This window comes from Rhopilema esculentum, chromosome 16, assembly GCF_057945365.1.
Source record: "Rhopilema esculentum isolate cy_ngs chromosome 16, ASM5794536v1, whole genome shotgun sequence".
Classification (NCBI taxonomy): Eukaryota; Metazoa; Cnidaria; class Scyphozoa; order Rhizostomeae; family Rhizostomatidae; genus Rhopilema; species Rhopilema esculentum.
Window position 1 is genome coordinate 6431215 of NC_142830.1, and position 21602 is coordinate 6452816.

The window sequence follows — 21602 nt, forward strand, 5'->3', positions numbered from 1 at the left end:
GCTAGAAGTAACACAAGGATGCTTCATTCATTGCAGTTTATGATTTAGATAGCAGACCCCCTGGAGGCCGCACTAATTCTTCAGTCTGACAACGTATAAAAGTGTCTTGGATCTTGACAGTCATCCTAGTTACGACTGGTGTTGCCTCCAAGAAGACGAAATCCATTTCAGACCAAGTCACGATGATACTCCAGTCAATTGCGACATTTTCCTGCTTATTCCTAGCTGCTTCGGCATGGAGGGTAAGTTGAGCATTTTTGCTAACGATGTATTAGTCTTTTTGATACCAAATTATTTCAGAAATTCAATCTGCTAGATATAACAGGAAGTTTATAAGCGTCATAGCTATCCAATTTCTTTTCTTCACCAGCGATCCTGTTTTTAGTCTGTTTGGTTATTTTTGATACTCTAACACCAAAGATCCACAAGCATTGCTTGGAAATCAATTGTACAAATTCACTGCAAAAAATTCCAATATTGTTGCTTGCAAATGCCATGGCAATGCAAGGAAGTGGTAAAAACATATGCAAAATGTTTTCTTGGTTTATGACTGGCCATCTTAAAATTAAAATTGGACAGAGTTTGACAATTTATTTTCACTTCTAAAAGAATTATCCTTCGAACAAACGTAGTCTATTGGCATTCCGAAGTGTCGCAAATTGGCAAAGCGTAGCCCTGCTTGAGCCCCAACTGATACATATGACATGGGAATCAGCCATTATTTAGGCTCAAATGCTTTTAGCTGCCAGTCATTTCAGTAAATTTTTCATTATTTACAGATTAAGTAGGCATGAGAAGAATTCAATTTAATTTCCAACCCTTAAAACTGTAATGGGTTGTGAGATTGGAAAAAACCCTCAAATACAGCAGAAAGAGCGCCATTTCAAACTGCTCTGAGTTAAGGTTGCGGATAAATTTCAAAAACTACCACATTTCTATAGCCTGCGTGCAGACTTTACTTTACGTTGCGAAGGAGTAAAGACCGTTGCCTTTCCTACTGTTTATCACTGTTTTTGAAACAGTTGAGCCTTGTCAAAATTGTTTCATGTTAACAGGGTTTCAAATTATAAAGGGACTTAATCTTTGGTAAGAGTCAAATTACACCTACAGTGGTTTGATAGCTGATTAGAGCGGATAGTTTACTACAAAGCTTTCAATATGCCGTTTCTTATTATGGTTAATTTTTTTCTTTCCATATTGCCTGCACAGTCGCCAAATTTTTTTCTTCCTATCTTATTTCCCAATCGCTGCTTTTAAAAAATTCTTTCACTTGTTCCTTAACTGCCTTCTAATCTTCACCTCCACTCCTCTCTACCGATCTTCAATTTATTATATCGATTATTGATTTTATAAGGATAGAAAAAGAGTGCTATTGATGTTCTCCTAAAAGAACAAATAAACGATGCGATGCTGCTATTGGGGGTATTACTGAAAAACTTAGGTTGTGCAAAAAACCAGAAATGGTGACATGTTTCGGAGCCACGTCGTCATTCCACCAAATAGCTTTAGAGTCTCTAAACATGAAAATAAAAAAAATTGCTACTGTCGAGCCTAAATGTGTTTACTTTCACCGGTAGCACTGATTGGGTAATCTTTACAGTCATATGCTCGCGTTTCGGACTGGCCTATTTCGATGCACAACTGGGTATACATGCATTTCGCAGAGTTTTTTATCTATGTTCTTAAGTTATCAGTTAGAAAAGAACATGTAACTTTCTAATTTACACAAGATACTTTCACGTCCCTAACAGCCTTTCTTGTATTTCCTAAAGAACTTTCAACTTAAGCTGCCAAGATATTGTGCTCTGACCCAAAAGGTCTAATTCCTTAAAATTCTTACAAGGTACTTTGACAATCTTGAGGCTTAACAGTATAGACATGACCTTGTTTCTTACGGGTCCTTTACACATTACCGCTACTTTCCGTAGTTGTGTTTTGTCTCTGTTCTGTTAGTTGCGTTATGGTGATCGTTCATTGCTTCAAAGGATAAACTAAATTTTCAATAGGTGTCAATTGCGAATCTTTGAGATATTAGATCTCAAATAAGAAGACATTTGTTTACAGTAATTCATGTGTTCCACCTCTTGCAAAGCTGACGCATTATTTGCTTTAACCACACATACGGTCAATAAAGCTATAATGTACGCCAGTAGTTTAAAGATATTTTATTCAATCATTAGAGTATATCCCCTTGTACTACTTTTTTTCCTCTTAAAAATCTGACGCATTATATGCTCAAGAGTTGTACTGTCTGTCACTTATAATAAATGTGTAGTAAAATTTCCTTAAACAATGCTTTGATTTTTCTTGTGAACTTTGAGAATTATTTTCAGTCAGTGGAGGAGAGCTCTCTCCTGCTGTGCTTCTTCTCTTGCATGCTCAATACTGTCGTACGTTTAAGTGCTTGCTTTAGACTAACTAGAGCCAAAAAGCAATAGCTTATACTGGCATGGGATAATTTGCTTGGGACAAGTGTCTCGACTAAACTCTTCGCAAAAACAGCATTGTGCAGAGCTTTGCACCTGTTTCTATAAGCATCAGCTGGTTGAAGTTTATCGCAGTTTATTTGCTACTCGTCTCCAGGTTTGTATTAGGAATATAAACATCAGATATGAAGATTTGTGCAAAATCCTAAGCTTATGCAATTTGACTGCAAGATATAATCACTTTTAAAAACCAATCAAAGAAAAAACGTCGATAAGTAAGCAAAGTAACCTGCAGTTTTAAAATTATTTGCTTTTCTTTTCCTCAATGCCTAGTCTAAATTTGCTTAGTTGTAATCGTTATTGATGTGTGTTATGAAGAACTTGAGACATCTGTACAGACATAGCCTATTCTAAGGGAAATTAGCTGCGGGGGCAACCCTTTGTTTATAAAAAGAGGAGGACAATAGCCTATTATTAAAAAAAATGGAAAGTCACTTAGACTGAAGGGGCAATTGCCCCCCCCCTAGTTAGTATGTTAAAAAAGGCCCTGTGTACAGATATCCTTGCAGTACAAAAGCTAAACATTAAATATTGAAATGTTGCATTGAAGCTAACTGTGTTCTTATAACTGCAGCAAAACCAAAAGCTGATATTTTTTCATAGCAAGAATTTCCTAGCTATTTCCTAGTTATATACAAATCTAGCTAAGTTTATTAAAAGGAAGAGCTACGTCACACTGCTTGCTTTCTGTCAAGGTTAAGGACTTGCTCCAGCATAGAAAAGGCAGAGTTCTTTCAGTACTCGCCATTCTGGCAAGAAATATTTAATAAAATTCTCATTATTCAGACTGCCGGGCAGTTCTCAGTACGGACTAAGAGCTGTTTAGTAACAATATCACATTAGATGTTTCAGAAATAAAAATGATGCCGTTTTCTTTCCACGATAATTAGGAAAGCACGAAACATTTTCTTTCATGAAAACCAAACCGTAGATTTTTATTGCTACTATCAAACTGTGCAAGGACGGTATACAATACCATAGAGCTAAAGAGAATTTGTTTTGAATTTTGTGTTTGTTTGCCCGAAAAGCTATGCTTATCGCTCGGGCCCCCGTTTCTCCTCTTGATGTGATAAGACCCCGTGATTCCTACTCATTGTATTACAACAAGCTGACGATTCTCCTCACTGTAAGTAAAGGTCCGGCCGTGGTAGGTAAACAAACCTCAGAATTTTTGACATCTAATCCGTGACACAAAATGCATAACCATTTTCACACCTTTTGCTGTACTATCAAGCTTTCTGCTGCCCCAGAATTTAAGAAATTTTTAAAAACTTTGAAAGAGGCATAACTTTTACAAAAGCTTTGTCCATCACTTCACTAAGAAGACCAAAGTACAGTAGAGAATTTATGTTAATTTATGTTAAGTTATATCACTATAGTTATTTATTTAATCCTCTCAATCCTTTTTCATTACAGATTCATCAAACTCAAAAACCAATTCCAGTTGACCGTAAGTAAAGAAGTATATTTCAAAATATCTGCTTTTCCAACGACTGTGTTGTTTTCAATTCATCAAGGTCAGCAATCCATGCAGATAATTGTTGTATCGCATTGGACTGTACACTTGCGTTCGAACAGTATTGCATCACCGGACACAAAGTGGCAGCACTGCCGCTAAATTTTTTTAGCTAACCGAAGTTCAAATAGCTATAGCAAGTTTAATAAATGCTTTAAGATTTCTGTTTGGATGGAAAATAATGGAAAACTTTACAAGGAACGGTATTGATAAATGAACAAGAAAATACGCTTGATATTTTCTTGTTTCCAAATCATGCGGAACTGCGAAAGCACAAAAAGTAAGCTATTTGCAATAAAAAATGTTTTTCTTAGCACATTGACATTGTGAATTGAGATATGGTGGGATTGGCTAGACGAAAATTCCATAATCGTGGGGATGAGGTTAAATATCCATAAGGTTAAATATTCATTATAATAAATTCTAGCCAACTAATTCCTTATTAAGCTGATTTGAAGTCAAAAGCCCAAACAGTTGATCTAAATGTCATAGGAATGTCATAGTAACGTTAAAGTGAAGCTGTTTGTTAATGGACTGTATTAGCAGCAATGAGGACAGTAGCTACATGATTTTACCGCCTGAATATCTAATTAATTAAGAAACAGCAAATTGTTTCTGAAAAGCACTTAACTATCAGTTCATGGCTTGGCAAGATTTACCCTGCCAGCACTTTAGAACGTTCTTCAAGCACATTGAGTTCAACGACACAAGGAAGTATCATCCATTGTCCACGTCTTTTCTGACAGCCAAGTCTCTTTCAAAGATACAACATAAGACTGAAACAATATAAAAGAAACAATGTGACACAAGCATATAGGTTTAGAAGCTCTTCTAGACTTATCTCCTGCATCGAATGCAACTTTTTGACATTTTCTTCTCTATTTTAACAATGTTCAACATCCGTCAACCACTCATTTAAAACTAGCATTCGTTGCACACAACTAAAAGGATAATCTTTGGCATGGCTTAGCGGGATATGTTTTTACCAGTAGGATCAAAGACTACAAAGTTGCAAAGGGAAAAAGTATATTTTAAAATATTTTTGGATCATGAAGATGTGTCCCGAAAGAGAAATATTTTTAAATGTAGAAAATCAGTTAAATCTGTTACAAATTGCCCGAGAATTGCTGTTTTTGCACATTTCGTAGTATTTAAGCGCATTCTTTCAGCTCATGAGGTCAAAATTGAGAAATTGTTGAGGATCATCATTCTCCCTCTATTTCTTCTGTCTCCTTTTTTAAGCTTGCTACGCAGCGAAGTGCCCAGCAAAGATTTCATACACAGAATGCTACAAAACATACAAACCCGAGGGATCCTGTTGTTCAGTTTGCGGTAAAATTATCTTGGTTTTTAATAAATGCATTGAAGCAAAATCTTTCACCAGATGATACCAATTCTTGCATGAAAGTATTGCCCTTAACGATTTTTGGATATATTGAGAAGAAAGATCATTTATTCAAAATGTTGGCAGAATCTAGCGATTGCCAAGCAGCTAAATTACATTTGTTAATGAATTGCGATAACACATAGCTTACAACAATCTAGAGTCTCTTCTGCCAGCTACTTTCTCAAAGAAATCGAAGAATGCAATTGGTAGAAAATTCTAGAGGGCATTAATCATAGTTTTGTAATTGATTTTCAGCATGTTCGGACGAAAATGATAATGCGTTCAGCATTGGAGAAAAATATCTGATGCACAAGAACCGGAAATGCTATGAATGCACATGCAGCGAAAATAAGGGCGTTAGAAATGCTTTGTGTTTCAAGGCATACTGCCCCAAGGCCAATTGTCCACCAAAAATCCGAGTGAAGGAACCAAACAGTTGTTGCGAGAAATGCCCAAGTAACTGGAGTAAGTATAGCTATAAGAGCTGTATTGTTTTCACATACCCCTATCATGGAAAAACGTCCTAAAAGCAAAATTGAAGTCATATAAAATTAAAAGAAGTTTTAGATTACTTTTGAAGAAATTAAAATTTTTAGCTTCCTCATTCATTGTTGCTTGTTATCTTAAAGCTACATATTTGTCCCAGCATTCATCTTGAGTGAATAAAGTGCTTTGAAAAGCTAGTTGTTGTTTAGCAAATGAATTACCAAACGATAAATAGAAAAGCTTTAGGTGATTTTTATATGATATTTGCACACATATAACGTTACCCTTCTTTAAAAAGTATATTGATAAGATGTCACACACATTGGTTCTACATTTCCACTCATAGCCAAAAAATGAACAATGCAGTTCATACAGAATGTAGCTGTTTAATTACTAGTGATAGTGGATGTTAGAATACTCGAATTGATAAACTGCATCTTTTATTCCATTCTCAAGTTTGACTTCAGACGCTGCTTAACAAAACCGTTCTTTTCCAGAGCCAGCCGGTCCACCAACCTTTCCACCCTTTCCACCCTTCCCAGGATTTCCACCAGTTGGTGATGAAGCAGAGGTTGCCGCAGGTAAGTGTCTTCAAACAGCGTTTTATTATTCTTCCTTTACGGGGATGCTGTAGAGAGAGCCAGAGGGAGGGGGTGCTAATTAAAATCTTGTCCTTTCTTGACATAAATCTTGTCTAAATCTTGACATAAGGTTTGGTTGCTTCTTTTTAAATCGATATTTCTCTTGTTTTAATGTTATGAAAAGGTTACAGTAAGCAATACTAAAATAGCATCCTAGAAATTAATTTTTTGTTGTGACTTTGATATTGCTAGCTGGGATCAGAGAATAAAACGTGAAAAAATTGAGAGACAGTGACATTTCATCTACAAAAATGATTTCAACTGTTATACAAATGCGATAATGAAAGACTTTTCTTTCTTTGTAGAAGATGATGCAAAAGCAAATCAAGTGTAATAATGCACCTTGAAGAAGATCACACATGATGCTACATAATCTACTGTTACGTTGAAAACTGTCGATAAAGTATCAAGAAACTGTAATCATAAAATTGACGAGAGTTGTCTGAGCTCTGAAATTTCATTTTAATGTCTAAATAATTCTAATACATAGGAAGCATTTAGATAGTTGCACTCACCATCATCTTCTCATTATCTTCCTTCAATATATGAATTTATGCATTTTGAATCTTATATTATAATATTCAATGCCTTTTTGTGCTTGTTTTCCTTCTGTTTAAAATCGTTACTAGGGTGTCGTCATTCTGGTGTGCCAAACATCGTCATGGGTGCAGAAATCATACAGAGTATAGTGAATCACTTAGATATCGATAGCAAATATATAGACTAAAAACAAGAACGAAATTCTAAATTTATAATTACGCGTTATGTGAGTTTTAGCGAATATCGCAATGTGCACCAGGATTATTTTAGATCACTGAGAACTATCCTCTATCTGCATTTGGCACACAGAAGTTGCCTAGGAAAGTTTTATTTTTCCGTGTTTTTAAATCTCAGTACGGCTTCCTTAATTCCAGCTCGAAGAGTCTTATTCTAAGCCTTCATTAGTTAAGGTTTTGGTCATTATACCAGCGAAACATTTTTTGCTAATTGCCTTGCTGATTCCGTCTACCACTTTTTAAGAAACACGTAGAAATATTTATAGCTGGTTATCTATAAATGTTGTGAATTTTGCAGAAATCTTCTGGGATTTGCTTAATGACTTGAAATACGTGACAATACAATGACTTAATTTGGACTCGTTAAGCTCGAAAATGCTCTTTACATTATGGATTAAGTGTTTAAAGACTTTGAGCCCAGTTATGGAATTCCAGAGAATGTTACCTCCAAGTTATTGAGATATTCCTTGTCTTCCCTCTAAGCTTTCTTAATATATTCTCAGACGTTTCACGCAAATCTTACGCTACAGTTCCCTTGAAAAACGTCATAATTGAGCTAAAATTTATTAAAAGCTTTCTTTTGTGACGTTTCAAATGCAAAGCATAGATGGAAATTGAAAAAAATTGTTTTCAGGGTTAAGGGTTTTAGGCAACAGAGTCAGGAAAGAGATTTCTGGGACTGAAATGAATGTTGGACTGAGTCTTCGAACTTTCACACTGCGAAGAAGGCTAGAAAACGTCCACGTGGGATGAGATTTTTCCGAAGCAAGAGCTGGGATAAAGCCCCCTCTCCCTTTAGAACATTCTTAAAAGAGCGACTTCTAATAGGCCTCTGTTGATATCACCCCTTGATGAAAACTTACAGATTTTAGTCACCCTCACTACTCTCATTATAAGAAATCAATTTGTAGACATTGATCAGACAGCTAGCTCTTTCTAATAAAAATTGAATTTGTCATTCACATTTGCTGTTTTTATGAAATGACCATATAAAAGCTTTAACGATAGAAAGGAAGAAGACACTCGTGCTTGATAACATGAAATATATTGTTTTGATTCGCCATGCTATGCTAACAAGTTTCTAGAATCAAAAGGAAATGTCTCTTGTAATTAAATGCTTTGTCAGCTGAAGATTAACATATAACTTCTAGGCGATGTTATGGTTTTTACGGAACCTTTTTATTGTAAGCAGTGTGAATCACGTCCTGCTTGTAAAGCCAAACTTGTTGCAGCTCAAGTTTATATCAGTTTCTCTTATCAACATCTTTGTCATCGTCTGATGTCAATGATAAAAAGAGCTATATAAATGTGCCCTTCCCTGAGCAGAAAACCTATCTTCAACTAACATCAGCATTCAGGAATAAGAAGACCCAGTACAAGTTAAAATGATCTTTAATTTCATCGTCACCTTTCTCTGCCAGTTTTTAGTTGTTTCAGCATATCAGGTAAGCTCGTTCTCCACATAGTGCATAAGTGTTAAACAAGATCTCTCGTTTTGTAATACTTCTAGATAAACAACAGTATGAATAATAATGATAATAATGATGATAATAATAATAATAACAATCTTTCTTTAAACCAGTTGTCAGTTCATTATGAAAAACATAACACTTACAAACCTCACTATTACAAGGTAGTTTGTATGTCGCACACTTACATTGAAGCAAAACTATTACAAATGCAAAGGAAAAAAACGGTTGTACACAGCATAAATATAAGCATGATGATGTAACGATGGTGACGATGTTGATAATGCTTATGAGGATGACAAAAGTAGCGACGATGTTGATGATGGCAATATTGATTGTAGTGGTGGTGGTATAGGTGGAGATAGAATACTAGATGGAAAGAAGCTCTGGTTTAGGCCAAGGTTTGTTTCTACGGCAAAATATAAAGCAGGTGCATCGAATTATAACCTTTGATAAACCAAGATAGATGTAGCGACGAAAAGAATTTTCAACACCAAGATCGTCCAGCATATTTGTAAAGGTAGAACATGATTGCCCAAAGATGCCAAGAGAACTAATTGAGAGGTTAACAAATTTAACGGACTTGTACGAACTGCTAAGAGTTTTTAAAAGAGATTTGTGCGAGAACTATTAACATTAAGATTTGTCTCAAAGCCAACTATAAGTAACTGATATTTTTACAGGTTGACTTGTTCAGACATCTGTTATCCTTCAAGGATCTGTATTCCTTTTGACAATCATTGTAGTTAAAATTGAGGTATAAAAGTGTAGTAAAATGTTGAATTTATGAAATTAAGATAGTTTGATGTACAGTTAAAGGATAAGAATTCATCAGGCTCAAATGCGTTTCTTCTAGGACATCTCCAAAGACTTCGAGAGTTTTAGTTTCTTTTTGAATAGAAAAGTTAACATTTCGTCACGGGTTGTTTTTTCGAGTCGGTTGAAGATGCTGCCTCCCTGATATGCAAACGATATGCGGGCTCCCTGAAATCATCGCTTTGTTTAAAATAAATAAAACTTTGTTTTTTATGGCTTTAAGCTGTGATCATTATGTTCGGATTTTGGTTGTCACAATTTTTCAGCGTAAAATCACTTGCGAAATTGCTTACTGTGATAACTTCTGTATAACAGGTAGAATGTCTAATTTCCACTTTAAATACAAGCTGAGCTACAAGCTGATTTTGCTTCATCGCACTATTTGAATTATTTTTATTTTGTCTTAAGTCTTTCTTGTTGATTGATATTAAGAAAAATGAAGTTATTTCCTATTGGCAAAGTCTATTCTTGCTTACTAATTTTGCTGCAACTTTTTTAAGTAGCTTGCAAGAATAAGTTTGCAAAGCAGATACTTTGCGAAGATTGCTTTCCGTGTTTATTTTCTTTTGGTAAGAAAGAAAATATCTTAGTTTTAATCAGAGTAGAATCAAGAATAATAAACTTATAGAGATGCAAACATTATAAAGTTTGTCGATGAATTATAAAAAAAGTACTACAAAAGTCAAAATTTGTTTACCCTTTCTTCGGAGCTCGATCTGAATTGCTAGAAACCATAATCTTATCTTGTTTTTTAATGAATTTCAATAAGGGGTTTTTTCAGTGAAGTCAGAACTGTAACGATTTGTCAAAAACTACTTGGCACCTTCTGTATCAGACCAGATACAGCGACATAGCCTATTTCATTTGTCGTTTTGCTGCAGAATTGCCTTTCCTGCATTGCTAGAACTGTCATTTTATTAAGATTAAAGGCCGACCTCCACTTGGCCGCGCGTACGGTGCGGCCAAGTCACCAAGTCTTGCAATTTGATTGGATAATCTCCGACGTACGTAGAGCGGCCGCTCTGAGAGTAGAACCAGGTTCTACTTTCAAAGCATACAAAGTTTGAACGTGACGGGCAAGAATATTGCATCATACCGAGTCACTGGGCATGCGCTGACTTGGTCGCACCGTACGCGCGGCCAAGTGGAGGTCGGCCTTTACTGCTACTTGTCGTCTCTTGCGAATATTCGTTAGAAAATCCATCCTTGAATGACTTCTTTTCCAGATTTTGGTAACACCTGAACCGATAGTTATTGACCGTAAGTGAATAATTCATTTTCTCACATTAGGCTGCAGCTTTCATTTAGAGTGTTTATATTAGTTTTCTTGAACTTTCTTTGGCAAGTATTTCAATTTTTATGGTAAAGAATCATTTATAATTTCTTTGAATTGTTTAAACATGAAGTCTGAATTTGATTGAATTTAATACAACTAGATATTCCTTCTTGTCTGCTCTGCTTCTCAATCTTCTTATCTGCTCTACTTCTTGTCATTCTTCTACCTTCCTTCTATGACCGATATTGCATTTTCTATATCAGTTGACATGATCTGTAAATCTTAGCTTGCCACGATGTCACATGCCCGCCAATATACACGGAGTGCCATAAAACATACGTGCCCAGTGGATCCTGCTGTCCTATCTGTGGTAAGAGTTTTTGACTGCCCTGGTACTTTGTTAGTCACAAATAAATAGTTGTGCTCTCATGATCAAAAATATGGAAGGATGATAAAGGCCTATCTGCCAAGCTATCGTCAGTAATTTTGATAGCTGAATTCGCTTGTTTTTAATTTGCAGTAGTTACTACGTCTATGTCCATAAGGGTGTTTCCTTTTTAATTTTGTTTATCAAAGTGCACCAATTGTCTGGACTCTCTTTTGCTGGAAACTATCTTCAAATATTCAAACTGCCTGAAAAAGGTACTAATCGGTTTGCTTTACAAAATATCAAGGAAAAAGACGATTCTCTCTCGAGGCGTTCTTCATTTCATCCTTATCTAAAGGGATTAATGGAAATACATAGATAGATCTCTATGTGATAATTTTTACAATTGCTTTTTGCCTTACAAGATAGAAACATTCTAAAAAACCGTCTTACTCATAAGCTATTTACAAATCGAATCGTTAAATTATATTCTTAATACCTTGCAAATGTCTTTACATAAAATTTAAAAGCAAAGTGAATGATGTTTTCTATATTTTGTTCCCTAGCCTGTATGGATGAGAAGAATAACGTATACGAAGTAGGGCAAAGTTTTCTCCTGCATAAAAACAACAAGTGCTACGGGTGCACATGCAAAAGTGTGGACGGTGCCAAGTCTGCAACATGCTACGAGATGTATTGTCCATACCTTTCTTGCCCTGTAGAACATCAAGTTCAACTGAAAAACAGCTGCTGCAAGGAATGCCCATGTAAGAGTAATCAACATTACTGTACCATTATCACAACGTATTTCATATAAGAAATCGTAAGCCAAGTTCAGAATTGGTCATTGCCTTGAGTACATTAAAGAAGCTAAGTTTTGAGAATCCTTTAATCTTTTGTGACCATCTTTTTTTATTGACTTGATCAAAAACAAATGTCTTGAAAGGCTTAAAATCAAATTGAAATCAATAGCTGACACATTTCCTTTCCATGTCTTCCCTTTCTCTATTTTTTCAAAACAACCACTGTGACTTCATTCTTCAATGCCAGAAACACGTGAAGCATTCACTGTTTAAAAAATTTTGATTATATGTGTCAAATTTGATACCAAACCAACCAGGAAACAATAAAATAGGAAATTAGTTTCTTCTTTCTTGCATTTTGTTAAAGTCTTTATAAATGCTTAATCTTACGCAGAAGGAATGTATCTTTAGCAGTCCTGTGAATAGCTGACTCCCTGAAAACTGTACGTCTCAAAACGATTTGGCATCTTTCACATAATGTTAAAAGCAATCTGTCTCGTTGTGGATTGGTTGACAAGAACAATAGCTGGAACAATAGCCTAAACACAATTCCAGCGCTCCGCCATATTTTTTACAATGCGATAAATTAAAGGAGGACTGGAAACAATAAAGAATCCGTTTTTTCTTATAATCAATCAACGTCGTGACAGATTGCCTTTAAAATGCTTGCAAACGTTCGTGTGTTTTCAATCAATTTGTTTTCCATCATACATGATTACAAGCATTAAATCATCTCCATGGCTTTTGCTTCCTTGTGACATCTTGCGGATTAAACTTTAACAATTGCAAAACCATTTTGTTTCAGACGTAGCTCCACGGACGTTTCCTCCATTGCCCAGTTTTGGGTTGTTAAGAGATAATGAGTCAAAGGATAAAGCAGGTCAGTCACGTGCCCTTTTAAGTTCTCAAAAATTGTCAAACTTGACCCATTGGGTCGATGATACTAATCAAGGGCTAGACAGATGAGAAGTAATGAGAAGTAAAGCTACATACATACCTTCTCTGAAATCACTAATATGAAGTCCCAGGATGCGAAGTTTTTCGAAAATATCCGTCTGGACATTCTTATTCCAGTTACCCTGTTCATTTTACGTCTGTTTCTCATCGAGGCCATTTAAAGATCGACAAATCGCACACATTTAAATCTATAGCCCATAAATCAAATCTTACTTATTCTGATTAATCTCAAAACTACATAACTTTCAATAAGGATCTTCCCAGTCTTTACTTCTATTCCATGTCCATTACCTTATGGAGAATGGTCCCCTACTTATCCTGAAGTAATAGTAATTCTCGCGCATTGTCTGGCATACACACTTTTGAAAAGAATCTGAGGAATTTGTAAAGTGATCAGTGGTCTAAAAAGTTTAAGTACAACTGGTCAAAAGGAAAGCATACGGATCCATTTCAATTCCTGATTTTTTTCAATTTCATTCAAGGCTGGAATAGAAACATGCCTATTCGTGATTCTAGATGTTTAGTCTCTTGTAACTCTCAATTTTGAGGATGAGGTTTCTCAATTTTATAAATAGCTTTTCCTTGCCAAAATGTTTTTATTCGAGACAAGATGCATACATGCCTGTTGTTGCAAGTTTATTCCGTAAATCCTTTTTCTGTTGATCTTTTGGCATTGTGTTCCATAAATCCTCGAATATGCCCCCGCCTTCGAATAAGCCCCCTCCTCGAATAAGCCCCCCCTCTAAATAAATATTTTTGAAATAAGATAAGCCCATTGCCTCGACAGCGATAGGCTTGTCCCAATATATCTGCATTTTTAAGCACACTGACCAGCATAAAATAAAGAAAGAAAATTTATCCTGGTAATAATTTTTGGCTGCTACAAAATAAGCCTCTATCTTCAAGTCCCGACCCCAAACTTTTTCCCCAAATTCGAGGAATTTCCATACCTCAGAAATTTTTATCAAAGGATTGTTCGGGAGCGACATTTAAGAAACTTGAGTGAAACTTTAGAAACTTGAGCGACACATAATGCATAAGGTGGTCTTGAGTATAACCAAGATTTTTTCTTGGTATAACCTTGTTCATTTTCTCAAGTATGTTTGAAGAAAAGCAATCCTCCGATTAAGATAAAAATAAGCAAATGTTTTGACTATTTAAACATTTCGTAACAATTGTAATTTTTTTTGTAGAGGAAAAAAACAGATGGAAGCAAGCCTTTGAGTAACTGAAGCTGAAATATAATATGAGCATATATCTATCTATACACTAATGCAGCATTAAATACCAATTAAGTTATAGAATTAAACTATTGTTATCAAAAGTAATCTTCAGTCGTTGCATTCTTCAATGTAATCATTTCAATTTATATTTAATCGCAATGAATATGGAAACGAACAATTTCTTCTTCGTTTAACCTGTGAAAGTGTTTCGTTGATTTAAAATCTTCTTTTCAAAATCGACAAATGCAGGCGGAGGTTTTCACTTCCAAAATTGAAGCATTTAGGAAATGAAACCTTGCGACTGTTGAAGGTAATGCGCCAGTTAAGTGTAACAGTGGAGGCGCAAAGACGATCACGTCAGCTTTTGCTAAATGAACTACGAAAAACTAAACATCAAAAATTTGGAAGATCATTGAAAAAACTGATCTAAATGCTTCAAAAGGCTAGTCAAAAGAAGGGTGGCCAGGCTGAATGCAAAAAGAATATATTCGTTCATGCGAAACGGTATGTAATCTTTTCAAAATCTGTCTCCTCTTTAAAAAATTTCACTTTGATTGTGACAACTTTTTTAAATCTACTTAGAAAGGCAGTGTGTCTCAGGAAGACAGTCGTTACTTGGTCAGCCTCAGGTCTTTGAAAATCCATTTTGGCAACAAAAAAGCAAGAAAGATATTATATACTTAATAGCACGTAGCAGACTACGCCAAAAACTAGGAATATTAAAGCTACAAACTTGTGAAAAATAGCTAGAAACATAGCTGCCTAGAAGCCCTGAAAATTCTGCGTGACAAGGAGATCAGAGATCACTAAAGATGATGATCCATAAACTATGATACATTTATTTTTGCTGGTACACTAGAAATTTGTATCTTAGTCTCAGTCCTGAAGTTCCAATTCCTAAATGTAAAACTTTTTACATAGACTATTTTACATAGACTTTTTACACAGTGAACGTCCTAAATTTTCAGCATTATTTTCAAAACTAACATCTTGTTAGTGATTTTTAGCTCGAGTTTTGACAGCTTTGGTAAATTGTTTACAAACTTCAAATACTTAGTTTGAAGAGTTCAAAAGTCAATTGATGTGTATAAATATCCGAAATTTCAATCTCCGCTTCATCTTCATCATATCTTAAGTTTAATAGCAACCTCTCTTGGTGAGTCCCTTGCCTCGTTCTAGAGGCGTTCATGTTTTCTAAGAATACAAATATTCTTTGTCTTTAAAAAGGTGAGAATTTCTACTCTTAACCTTACCTCTACCATATTCTTCTGTTTCTAAGGAGTCATACCAATTTTTGTTCTTTAGCCAGTCTAGGAGACCTATGCATTTTTATGCATGAAAAAAATACTTGACCAGAAAAATTGTATCAGATCATCAACATCCGATATTGCTGACATAACCAACATAACGTAACTAGATTTCACCCCTATACACTCACGCACTGTTCCAATCTGCGTTTAAATTTGGATGAATCGATTAGATGTTCACGATAATGTAAAAAACTTGTTTAAGTCAGTTAGGCCTATATATTGCTTATTAAAATGCCTTCCAACTTCCAACAGCCTTTCTTACCTGCCTACCTTTCCTCCTCGTACCACACTACATATTCACCTTCCAACTACTCTTTCTCCCTTCCCTAAATGCTGGTATACAATGTTTAACAAACCTTGCCAAATGCACATTGCAACACGTGCATTATTCCTATTCTGCTTCTATTATAAGCTGATATTTGATACAACTATGGCAACAGCAGCGGACAGCAAAAGAAAAGATGAACACATTTTAGAATAAAGTAAAAGAGAGAGTCAGTCTTGTTTTTAAAGGCTTTCAACCAGGATAATCCAATAATTTATCTACAATGTTAGTAAAGATCACAAATACGATGCAGATCTTTGCACTCCACTTATGATGCTTTTTTTTACACAAAACGGAACTAAGGGTTTAGAAGCGTCATTCTGCCATTGGTTATCCACTTGGGCCTAGTCATCAAAATAGGTTCGTCATCATCGTTATTCCCCTGTACAACCTGCTCTTCGAGAGTATACTCGCCAAACAGCTCACATCCAATGTCGAAACGGTATTTTCCATGGCCTTTGGGTAAGTCATCTTCAAAACGACCTGCAACGTGACAATTTAGCTTCAATATTGTGCTCCTTATACCATCAAGAGAGAGAATCAAAATGATCTCTAGTTATGAAATTCTTAATGACCAGATGCTAAGACACAGAAGCAGAGCATGAGAACTGTAGCGCAAGATGGGTAGGGTGCCAGTGCCATAGGAAGGAAGGAATTAATGGGGTCACAATTGTTTGAGAAAAATGGGAACAAAGGCGAGGGTTCATTGGAAGCAGAAGATGTTAGTTTTTTGGAAGGCTTCAGCCCTTAAACCAAAAAAGCAGATACAGCCCTGCCCTGGGTGCGGTGGGATGAGGGGCTCGTTATATTTTCATGGAAACGCAGAGGGAATTTTAGGAATTGGTTTTACTTTAACTATCGCTAGAACAAAAATATTTTCTTCTCAGTATTAAGTATTTCTCTTTTAACTTCGCTTTTTTGCCTTGAGGTATTTTACGGAAAGCTGTCTGATTGGTAAAGGTAGACCTGCAAATAAGGTGGATTGGCAATGATATTTAAAAGCCACGTACCACTGAACTTGTGATTGGCATGAACGACATCTCCAGGTCCTTTCTTTCTCCCTGCTTCCCACATTCCTCGATAGCTCGTTCCTGTTGCTGCGTACGTGTACACTCCGTAGCCATGCTTCTTATGCTCGTACCAGTCCCCCTCATAAGTATCACCATTGGCGAATCGATATATCCCATGACCATTGCGTTGATCATCAACCCAACTACCTTCGTATCTCGATCCATCAGGATATATGAAAGTGCCTGAATTGAGAGGATGGAAACATATGAAACAAACTGTAAGCAATGGTTAAAGACCATATGGCACAAATATAGATAAGAAATTCATAGTTTTAAGAAAGAAACTTCCACAAAATATCAAAGTTTTGGTGCAAGGGTTAACGATGAATATAATATTAGTAACAAATGTATACTAAAATTTGCTTTGGTAGTGTTCAATTAAACTGAACAACGTTAAACATTGAAGCGCAATAATAAAAACAGCCTGCTAGACAGTGGAACATAGTACAGTGAATGTTTGACTGGGGACAAAGATGATTTTGGTGTACAAGACTTGTACAGTGGTATGTTCAGTTAATTGGCCACTCAACTTAGCAAAAGCAAAACGTTTTTCCAGTATACACATGCTCAGATTAAGGATTGACAGCCTTTTTCTGATTAATTGTTAACGTTTGTACGATCAGGAGCCTCTTATTGAGTAGGAACCTCTCGTGGAGTGCTCAGTAGAAGTTTCAGCTGTTCGGCAAAATGATCAGTGGAATGTTCAATTCATTTGGACACTGACAACTGATGAACATAGTACGCATTATTTAGGGGTAAATTCATTTGAATATCCAGTTCTATGGTCCAGGCCTAAATATGGTAAAACGTGGCTTGCTGAGGTGGTGAAATGAGGTCTGATACCTACCTTGTCCGTGTTTTTTTCCATTGGTATATTCCCCAACATACTTTGCTAGGTTCTTAAAACGATATGTTCCCTGTCCATGACGTTTCCCATTTTGATATTGTCCTTCGTATGTATCCCCGTTTGGAAGTGTTGCCTTTCCATACCCATGTCTTTCGTCATTTTCATTTCTGTCCCCTTCGTAGTCCTATGTTAAAAACAAGTTTTGTTTACTAAACTTTTCTTCTACAAAAAACTGCTGCCAGTTCAGCTATATTTGCATTTTGTGTGCAAAAACTAAAAACATAGCTTTACTCACGTGTAACAGAAGAACCAAAAGATACTCTCAAGTTTAGGTCATATATCCCTGTATGTTACACAAGTTTATGTTACATAGGATAACACTTTTGCTTAAATTTACATGTTTTTGACTGCCCTTTTACATTGTAACAAATGTATGGGTTGTTCCAAATCCAGCATTTGTTAACTATTCAAGCAAATAAAAATGAAGTGGAATATTAGTTTATATCCTCTTGAGTAATTATACCCCTCCCTAAATAAAATCGAACAAAATATACGATTTTTTACCTAGAATATAAATAATACACATAACATAGTTATATTTCAAATAAATGCAAAATTCTGTTCCTCAGCACTTGAATAAATATGACAATCACTTTGCCTTGAAAGATTATTATGAAAAATTTGATTTTAACTATTTTTGAACTATTTGAACTATTTCAAGGATTTAAAATTTGAATCTTGCTTTAGCTAATTTAAAAGTGAACATTTGACAAATGTCATCAAACCATGAGCCAACCTCGTACTCAAGATTGTATAAGTCTTTACTCAGGCTATGTCAGTCCATACAGTAGGGTTGGAACTATTTTATTACAAATGAATAAAGGATGTATGATAAATAAAGAAGATAGATAAACCAAGCAAATAGCTGATTGGACAAATAATTTTATCTGAAGCTGCTACAAACAGAGATCGAAGTATGGAAGTTTAAGGGAACAGCTTTAATATTCTTTATAGACACAGATTTATTGGGTTGAATGCCAAGTGGACCATCATATGTATTATGGGTGGTAACAACTTTTCAAAGTTTAGAAAACTTTCTAAATTCATATGATAAACACATCTTATGTTGTTATTCGAAAACGAATTGCATTAAATTCAAATTAAAAACACATCTTCGATATTTTGAAGGGATGTTCTGATATGTTTGTGTCTACCGAGTGCCACTCCTAACGCGGGAATAGACTCAAATTGAAAAACCTTACGATATAGTTGCTAAAACTGAAGTTGCAAAATATAGTCAGCCAATAGAATAGATGCTCGTAGAATTACTTAACCCAACTGAATGGAAGAAACCTGGAGTTATCGTAAGATTATACATTATACAAATATCTTGCGGTAGGTGGATGTAAAGTACAATCAACACAATAGAAAATACATGCTTTATACTAATATCATTTAACAACTTTTCTAGCATCAGAAAATCGCAGAGAGATGTGTTTTCTTTAAAGGGAAGCATTACTATCACAAATGGGCCTAAGTTGATAACATTGTAACATTTGTTTACATACGCCTAAATGAACTCCTTCGTCTTCATCAAAGTCATCTGAAACTTCAGACATCCTTACTGCTTGTGTTCTTTTGCAAATGCTTTCGGAGAGTTTTTAGGTTTCTGCGAATCATGGAAGAATTTTGCTATAAACCAAGTATGTTGTTTACGGTCTCTTAGTAACCATTCTTTGACCGGTTAATTGCTTTCACTAGCGAATAATAATTTGAATACAAATTGCAAATTACAAAAGCCGTATTGTCTTTATGACAATCAGGTTTAGTGAATCTCTTACATGCTCCAGTAACGCTATTGTCGATGGGTTTTGCACATGAAAGAAAATGCACGACTTATGGAATAAAAGTATGCTGAATTATTCATGGAGTTAATGAGACTCTGTCGCCGCTTCTTGACATGCATTGAGATATTATTCAGAACGAAATCCATATACCTTAAATATTTAATGGGGGAATGCTAGAATTAAGACATGGTTTTGCAAAGCGCTCATAGTGGTTTTATACATATTATGTATCCAGTTCCCAGCCCAGCTGATTTTTGGATTTAAAAAGCAATACATTTTTTTCTCCGTTTCCCTTGCTAGTGCCCCTTGCATGTGTCATCTTTGGCATTGCCCCAGTCAACAATTATGATAGTTCTTGCTCAGTTAAATTTTGAGTTGGTTTCACCACTTGTCAAGCCTTGTTCAATTCTTCCCAGTCCTGTTCAGCCTTGCTTAGTGATGTTTTGTCTCGACCAATGAAAATCCTACAAAAACAGCGAACGCAAGAAGTAGCAGCTTAGATTACACATATCTAAATATAAATATATACTATACAAGGGTGTAGTGCTATGGGGGGCTCAGGGGTGCCGAAAATTGGCAAATTTATACTTTTTCCATTGTTTTTTGCAACACTTTGTGCTAGAGCCCCCCTTTTGACAGCACTACACCACTGATACTATTTACTTGGTTCTCTCTGACGATTTACACAATTTAAAGAAATATTTTTCTTGAAAATACTTCGATGGAAAATCTAAGTGTAACAAAAGATTTCCGCTGATCTTTATTTTCAAACATGGTTGGGGTCCTGGGTTCTTCTAGAAATTATTTTCTTCATTCTCGTGGCGAGCCTCTAGTTGCTTAGGAGGTCGAAAGAAGCCTTTTAATTTTCATAGATGCAAAACTCAGAAGCCCTGTTGGCGATCGTCGAAAAGTTAAAATAATATCAGAAATGTAAATTATATTGGAAGTAACAACTCTTTTAATTTATCTTTGATATATTTCTCTGTTTGACAAGTTTTTTTTAACTATCAGGAAATTTAGAGATCGAAAACTAAATCTTAACCGTTTCACAAAATATCGAAATTTTCTATGCTATATTTTGCACCCCTTTTTTAACGTATCAAGGACTTTCCTTTCGAATTTCGTACAATTCAACCATGTATTTGCATCTTGGTGGAAGACTTTCTCTGTGTTGATGGCTGGCCACAAATTAGAAGTTACATTCACTTTTCTAAGGAATTGTAGTCAGGGATCAACTACGAAAAAGTTTCTCCAAAGCTTAATTGACTAGGAAGCAATGTGACTTGAAGTGCTTAGGAGTAACTACTCTTTCCATATTATCCATTTGTTGCAAAACCATACAGTGGCGTAGCGTCCGGGTATTCAAGGTATTCAGTGAATACCCTGAGATTTCTCAGAAAAAATTTTAATACGACGTATAATTGTAATAGCTAAAAAATGTTTTGGGGCTATTGATTCTGGTTGAATTCGTTACCTTCGATATTCTACATTTTGTATAAGTACAAAATATCACGAAATTCATGGAAACGATAACGCTGCGAAGCATAGAGAAGCTGGGAGATCTTTGAAGCTAATTTTGAAGATTGAGCTACTTCATGTTGAATGGAGATCGGTCATGAATACGCAGTGAATACCCTAGACGGTTCTTTAACCAATCAAAATGCTCCTTTCCATGAATAATATTTGCCGTTAATCAGCTAAAACAATGGTCTTGTACGCTGAGAAATATGCAGCGTACAGCCTCAAAGTTGGTTCAAAATAGTCTCGTTTTGAGATCGATATAAACAGTTAATGGACGTCGGAGCGGTTGGAGTAGTGGATCTTCATCGAAAACAGTAAACATGACTTCATTCAAAGCTATTGCAATGCCCGTATTACTGTTTAATAATCATTCTCTCATTTGACCCCTAATCTTAACCTACCAACAGCAAAGTGGGAAAGGAAAGGTAGGCTTCTACATAATGCTACACTGACTTAGATCTGTGCCTCTTGAAATTGCT

At 35.5% G+C, this 21602-nt stretch overlaps 3 protein-coding genes across 3 annotated transcripts; 2 read left to right on the forward strand and 1 right to left on the reverse strand.

Annotated features, from left to right (window-relative positions):
- The first annotated feature begins 60 nt into the window (after nucleotides 1-60).
- LOC135681959 (uncharacterized) lies at nucleotides 61-7096 on the forward strand. Its single transcript, XM_065196642.2, has 6 exons — nucleotides 61-242; nucleotides 3903-3936; nucleotides 5245-5334; nucleotides 5645-5854; nucleotides 6373-6456; nucleotides 6822-7096. The coding sequence occupies exons 1-6, from the start codon at nucleotides 183-185 to the stop codon at nucleotides 6848-6850; spliced, it is 507 nt and encodes a 168-aa protein (XP_065052714.1). The 5' UTR covers nucleotides 61-182; the 3' UTR covers nucleotides 6851-7096.
- A 1487-nt stretch (nucleotides 7097-8583) lies between these two features.
- LOC148958247 (uncharacterized) lies at nucleotides 8584-14368 on the forward strand. Its single transcript, XM_065196644.2, has 6 exons — nucleotides 8584-8737; nucleotides 10804-10837; nucleotides 11140-11223; nucleotides 11787-11987; nucleotides 12829-12903; nucleotides 14174-14368. The coding sequence occupies exons 1-6, from the start codon at nucleotides 8678-8680 to the stop codon at nucleotides 14206-14208; spliced, it is 489 nt and encodes a 162-aa protein (XP_065052716.1). The 5' UTR covers nucleotides 8584-8677; the 3' UTR covers nucleotides 14209-14368.
- A 1650-nt stretch (nucleotides 14369-16018) lies between these two features.
- Nucleotides 16019-19515, reverse strand: LOC135681957 (radial spoke head 1 homolog). The gene is made up of 4 exons (XM_065196640.2): nucleotides 19324-19515; nucleotides 17756-17939; nucleotides 16849-17091; nucleotides 16019-16321 (listed from the first exon to the last, which is right to left on the reverse strand). The coding sequence occupies exons 1-4, from the start codon at nucleotides 19372-19374 to the stop codon at nucleotides 16137-16139; spliced, it is 663 nt and encodes a 220-aa protein (XP_065052712.1). The 5' UTR covers nucleotides 19375-19515; the 3' UTR covers nucleotides 16019-16136.
- Between the last annotated feature and the right edge of the window lie 2087 nt (nucleotides 19516-21602).